We start from the raw sequence: 6835 nt of genomic DNA on the forward strand, positions 1-6835 counted from the left end.
TAATATATATAGAAATATTTTAATTATTTTTATAATAGAAATATTGTAATCATATTATAAAAAAAATATTAATTTAGACCAATTTAAAATTTGGTTTACATGTTTTTTAGTTAAATTAATTTGGTCGGTCTAATTTTAACAAAAATAATACGATTTATTCGATTACATGTGTTAACTTTTAATTACTAAAAATTTTTTTTTTTTTTAAAAAATGTTTCAAGTATCTTTATGTGAGTAACTTCTTTGATCGAAAGCTCCCTCCAACAACCATTTTGAGCACTTCCGGTGAAGCAACAGCATTGCAAACAATTTATGACCGAATTACTACTTCACGTAATCATTAATCAACACTATTAGTTCCAAGCAATTTAAAAAAAAAAAAAAGTTTTAAAATTTGACTCTTGTTTATGTGGTTCTATTTATAAGTTATAACAATCAGTTAACCCACTAAACCACCTATGTCATGTATTATGCATGTTAGAAGAACATTTATATATTCTACTAAACCTTTAATTTCTATAGTTTAGACCCAAATATTCATTTATCCTATCGCAAATATTTAGACAGCATGAAATCAAAGAGAACCAACCTAAATTCATGAAAAGAAACTACACAACTTATTTCAACATGATTGCCACCCAAAAAAACAAAAAAGTCTGAGTGAGTGACTTGCTTTAAAATTGCATCATAGGTTATACCTTGATATGATACAGTAAGCAATGTTGGGGCTATACATAGAAAATCTGACCCACATTTAAGAGACTTTCATGGGGAACATTGAAGATCACACTATTTTCCCTGCATATCTTCCTAAGGAATGCATATATATAATCAACTGCTATTTTCTTGTAGAACCTTGAATCTCTCCTTGCCCTCACCACAGTGTTCCCTAGTATGTGAACCACCCCAGCATCCCTGTTGTTATTCAAGAACTCGAGTTCGTCCACCTCGGTCTGGCTGCTTGTTTGACCGGAGGATTTCACATGCGGTGGAGATTTAGCCGGTTCTATTGAATCTAGTGAGGAAACTGATATATCCATATTGGATGATGCAGTTCTTGTGTTTCCATTGTTACTCAACATGCCATCCATGGACTGCACTGTTTTCTGTCCACATAAGCTGTATTCGTCCGAATCCGAACACCCTTCCATCATAGATTCGAGCCGAACAAACATGAAAAGGTTATCAAAGAGCTTTTTCTCAAAACTCTCATCTTTCTTATGCAGGTCTTTGTATCCATATCTTGCCACACATCGAAACATGCGGAAATTCTTAGGTCCAATCCTCTTGACAAGGAATCTCTCTTCTTCTGGGACTGTGTAGACAGGAAGATACTTGACGCATACGAAAACTACAACTGAATGGATTGCTGGGAGGTTGGTGATGAAATGAGAAAAGATGTGGGGTACTCCACTTGCAAGCTCTGTGTAGACTAGTCCAATTCCCGGGACTCGAACCAGCCCCAAACTAGGGCCAAGGCCTAGAATCCATGCCATTGAGACCTTACTATGCATTTCAAACTCATAGCGCTTCACCGTGCCATAGTGCCAAACATACATGATAACAAGAAATGCTCCGGCAATTACCAAGGGAACCCATCCACCTTGATCAATTTTGAAGAGTACAGAGGAAAAATATGTGCATTCGACAATTAATGATAAGCCGGTGAAGATGAGAACAAGAATCCAATGGCAGCGCCACACTAATATCATGATCATAATCATAAGGAATGTTGTAACCAGCATGACTATCACCACTGCAGTACCTGCCATGTCATTGATAATTTTACAATTAAATGCACACTGAAAAGAAGGATGAGCTGATATGTGTTAAAAAATCTATAAGAAAAAAAAAACTAGATTAACTCATGCTCAGCTAAAATGACAAAAAAAAAGCATGATCATAATATAGGATGGATTTCTACATGAGAAACTACACAACTCGTGTGCAAACTCTGAAAAAATGTGAGTACAAAATGTATTGATTCATGTGTGCAAAACTCTGGTAAATATAGATGCAAACTATATGCTTCTTGTGTGCAAAACCCCTGTAAATATGGATGCAAATTATTACTGGTCATGTAGCATTGCTCTTTTTTACATTTCATGTGACATTTTGTTAATATAATTGAGCATCAGAAATGTCTTCCAATGGCATGAAAATACTCATAATAGTGAACTAAGGGAAAAAACTTACCATATGCATTACCAATCTGGTTTTGATTTTCAAACCCAGCAGTAACAGAAATGCAAAGAATCATAAGGATCCAATTGATGTCCGGAATATATATCTGGCCAAGGAATGTCTTTGATGTATATACAACTTTAACTCTTGGGAAACATCCATGAGCAAGAGCTTGCTTAATAATTGAAAAGGTTGCTGTTATTGTGGCCTGGCTTGCAACTATAGCCGCTGCGGTTGCAACGACAAACACTGGCCAGTATATTCTATCTGCAGAATTAAAGGATAATCATCTTAAGAAACAAACAATTCCAAGTAATAGGAAAAAGCTACTGTGGAAATTTGGCTAATATATGTACCATAGGAATATGTGTAAGTTGATTCAAGTAGGGAGAAAGGAACAAAAAGTTTGGCACCAAAAATAGAAGAATACACTATAAACTAAGAATTTGGAAATGAAAAAATTGTTTGAGTCAGTACATAGAGATTTATAATTTGGAAGACAAATCATCTTTTAATTTAATATGATTATGCCAGTATAACAAACGAACCTGGAATAGAACGATAGAAAACATCTTGCGAATGATCCAAGTTATTCATAAGGTAAGCAGCTTGACCGGAATAGGCTAAAAGAAGGCAAGGAAACACAATTAATGTAAATGCAAGCTGTACAGCTGAGACTGGAAAATGAGCTAAGTCGGCAAAAAGAGCCTCCGTCCCTGAGAAAAAATCATCACAAATTGTCAAGTCCAAGAGCAACTATTAATAGAATAAGGAAATAAGAGTTTAAATTACCTGTTATACTGAGCATGATACCACCGAGGGAAGTCCAGCCTTCCTGTCCTCCTCTTTTGAAATAGCGATATATATACACCGGCGAGAATGCTTTTAGAACACTGCTTCCATGTTTCCAGATGTTAAATATACCTATGCCTCCAATTAGGAGAAACCAAAGGAGGACAATTGGAGCAAAGAGCCAACTAACTCTATCTGTACCATAATGTTGCATGCTGAAAAACCCGACCAATATTACGACAGCAACCAGGACAACCACACCTGTAATCCAGGCAGAAAGAATGTCTTCAACACTGATGAACTAAAGATTTGAAAACTATAAGCACTTATACATAAGTGGTAGGTGGAGAACCATACCATTACTCATATGTGGCTTATTTACCTTGATGCCACCAGCTGCTGACAAAACTGCAACAGAAGATATGGCAATGAATCTCTCAAAATATATTGGAAATGTATTAAGAATAAGATTATAAGGGGGAAAACCAGAGAGAAACAAATGTGTGTTGGGGGGAATAGTTGCAGAAAAGTAGATTGATCTCGACAACCTTCGTCACTACAATACATATAAAAGAAAAACTTAGAAAAGAATAGAATTCAACACAAATTCCTAGTGTGTTGGTTTTTTTTGTTTGGGTGGGGTTTCTTGTAAGGCATTGGCCTTTCTCATTGCCCTTGTATCAGAAGCTTCCACCATGTTTTCGATGCAACTGAGTGGCGCGAGCGTCGATATCAGCATTGTAATATTCACCCAAGACTAGTCAAGGGGCTAGTGCACAATGAGCCCGACGAGGCTGGTGGAAGAGGGTAGAATGTTAGGATCCAATTGTAAGATATGCCATCGCATACAAGATTTCTTCCATTTCTTTTATTTCCAATTCAAGTCAGCCTATGTTAAAATAAATGAAAGTTTACATAACTAGTCCCAAACTCGGATAAAAGGGGAAAGTTGTCTCATGCCATTGAAAGCTAAAATAGAACTTTGTCAAATCTTTATGACATGGATCAATAGACAACCTCACCTAGCGAGACAAATCTTGCTGTTGCCATCATCCTTTATTTCCAAATCATTTCATCAACCTTAGTATAACGAAAGAAGTTCATTGATCATTGAACAAACCAGAAAACAATCATTAAAAATCATGCTTAAGATTGGAACGACATCCTGACAAATGCCCAGCCCACCACTTACTCAAATAGTAATATCAATAGGCTGATTTATCGGTTGTAGCATAGTTTTAAGAGAAAACACCACGGCCTTACAAGTTTCAGTTGAATTGCATTCACATGACAACCAATCTAAGTCTTCTCAAGATCCTTATATAAAACTACACAATGTGAGAAACAAATAAAATATGAATATGGCATGGTTTTCTTCTCCATCATGATGAATGGCACAGGGTATTGTGTGCACCCCACCAAATTATATGGGAGAAATATCAGAAACTGGACCAGGTACATGCTTTAACAGAGATAATCTAGAGAAGAAAATAAGTCATACCGGATATAGCTGGGGTCAGAATCCCATCTCCAATCACCATGCAGGTGCCAACAAGGACAAGAATAAGAATGGCACTCCTCCTAGTTGCCTGTTCCTCTAACCATCTCTTAGTTTTTGCAGCAAATGACTTTTCCTGGAAGGTTGACCGACTATACGTTGTAAGCTCTTCATCGGTGCGATGCTGGTTTGGAATGGTTTTAATCTTGGCATGCCGGCAAAGCAAGGAATAAAGCGCAAATGTTCCCCCTGCTCCACAAATGTTAGTTTGGAAAAAACTTCATTGCAGCTCAGCAGTCTAAATCTGGCATACTTACAAATCCTATGTAAAACTAGTGCATTTTACTTACAATTATGAAAGAATCCAATTAGTTAATCTATCAACACTTATTCATGAGAAGTCTGACCTTATCCATTCAATAAAAACATACATAGAAAAGACTATACAATAATAAAAAAACATGCCTTTCCACTAAGTGGTGTTAATTACATAAATCAAACTTTAGTATTGCATTGGAAACTAACACAAACCATTCAATCCTAAATATTTTCTTGATGGTTTCACCCATTGTTTCTCTTAATCTCCATCTACCTCTATGTATTACTATTGAGGTTGTGGACTATTGAAACTAATTTTTCTCTCTCCTCCCTTAACAAGAAACCCTTTCATGACTGATTAGCCTAGCATTTCTTGCCAATTGGCAAATTGATTTTCATGCCACTAGAACTACTCTATAATCTAATATGATAAAGTACGGTCCGGAAGACAAAGGCACAAAGCACCTATCCCTATTTATAACAATGTGAAAACCTTAAACCTTAGTCTATCATCTTTTCTACGATAGTTGCTATACCAACTTTCTCACTTACATTCATTTCTAATCTATCTTGTCTAGTAAATCCACTCATTTAACGTAAAATTCTAGATGAATCTTGTTGAAAGATCATTAAAGATTAAGAAAGGGAGGGTCGGCTATCAATCTTTGAAGTTATAATAAGTACTATTTATTTTCTTTATACAGTTTTAAAGCCAAAAATTAACGAAAGAAACTATACCTTGGCCATTGTCGTTTGCTCTTAATACAACAAAGACATATTTGAGGAGCGGCACCAAAGTAAGAGAGTAGATAATCAAGGAAAGAGCTCCGATTACATCTTCTGGATCTTTCACTCCATGAGGAAATGTGTTGTAGAAAACATACAAGGGCGAAGTGCCCAAATCCCCATATACCACACCAAGACTCTGGAATGCAAGCCGCAGAAGCAGCACTGCAGAAAATTTCTGAACAAATGAAAACTTCATCAAAAACAGAATTATACACATACACCAAATTCCATTAGCTAAAGATAGTAACCTATAATTGTATTTGTATAGTGAACGATGAATATCCTGTCAGACTCAGACACTTCAAATAACTTCAACCAAATTAAAATTTTGATATATAATCAAATAGCTTTAAGGTATCTAGATTTCAAAAGGAGACAGGTGGTATTGTTTAAATGCATTTAGATTTCTCAACCAAATTAAAAGATAACAAGCATTCATTTTAATTCCAAAACTACAAATAGTCTCTTGATGAAGTCCGGCCACTATAAACAACTTTCCGAGATAAGTACATTAATTGAACAATTTAATGTTGATTGTTGAAATCATTGTTACAAATATTCATTCCTATAAGAAGAAAAAATGACAAAAGATAGGTTAGGTTTAATATATCGAATTTCCTCGACCCAATAAAAATAAGGAAAGTAATCTAGCAACAAGAGAAATAGAAAGAATGTAAAAACAATTTGCAATGCTGCATCATACTTTTTCTCTGTACATGTTCTTGAGCCTTCCTGCCTCTTCATCCATAGGCTGGTCAAGCTTCTGATCCAAATCCCACATACTACCTTTGTTATCGCCATCTTCATCACTCTCTACCCTCGAAGCCATTTCAGCACAGTTCAATGATTTCACACTAATAACACCTATGCAATCTTGGGTCCCTCTTCCTCAGTAAACACTGGAATTTCCAACAGATTGGCATTCAAATTCGAGCACACTTGGCATTCATGCCCATTCCAACAACGGATCCAAACCAACCTATAGAATCTGGAAAACAAAGCAACACTGCAGATTTTAACAACTGGTTCACGGAAAAACAATGACAACCCAATTTCAATAATCCACATACATAAAATTATTCGAATCCTTATACTGATCCAGCAATAAAATGAACTACCTACAAAAAAAAAAAGAGCTCAGCACAACCAGAACAAAAATGTTGGAGCTTTTTGCCAGAGATTATGCATGGATAAGCATAACAGAACTTAAATCAAGACGCAATAAAACTAGCATCAACTACCAAAGCCCACCAA

General features: G+C 35.8%; 1 protein-coding gene across 1 annotated transcript in view; it reads right to left on the reverse strand.

Annotated features, from left to right (window-relative positions):
* The window catches only part of LOC107631500 (potassium transporter 10), a gene marked incomplete at its 5' end in the record, with an annotated part of 7103 nt that continues 839 nt past the window's right edge, over positions 572-6835 (reverse strand). The window contains 9 exon segments of the mRNA XM_016334961.2: positions 572-1765; positions 2197-2451; positions 2733-2900; positions 2977-3237; positions 3334-3384; positions 4478-4723; positions 5531-5756; positions 6285-6569; positions 6652-6699. Of these exon segments, the coding sequence (XP_016190447.1) occupies positions 729-1765; positions 2197-2451; positions 2733-2900; positions 2977-3237; positions 3334-3384; positions 4478-4723; positions 5531-5756; positions 6285-6410 (2370 nt within the window). The 3' untranslated portion in view covers positions 572-728.

This window comes from Arachis ipaensis, chromosome B03, assembly GCF_000816755.2.
Source record: "Arachis ipaensis cultivar K30076 chromosome B03, Araip1.1, whole genome shotgun sequence".
Taxonomy (NCBI): Eukaryota; Viridiplantae; Streptophyta; class Magnoliopsida; order Fabales; family Fabaceae; genus Arachis; species Arachis ipaensis.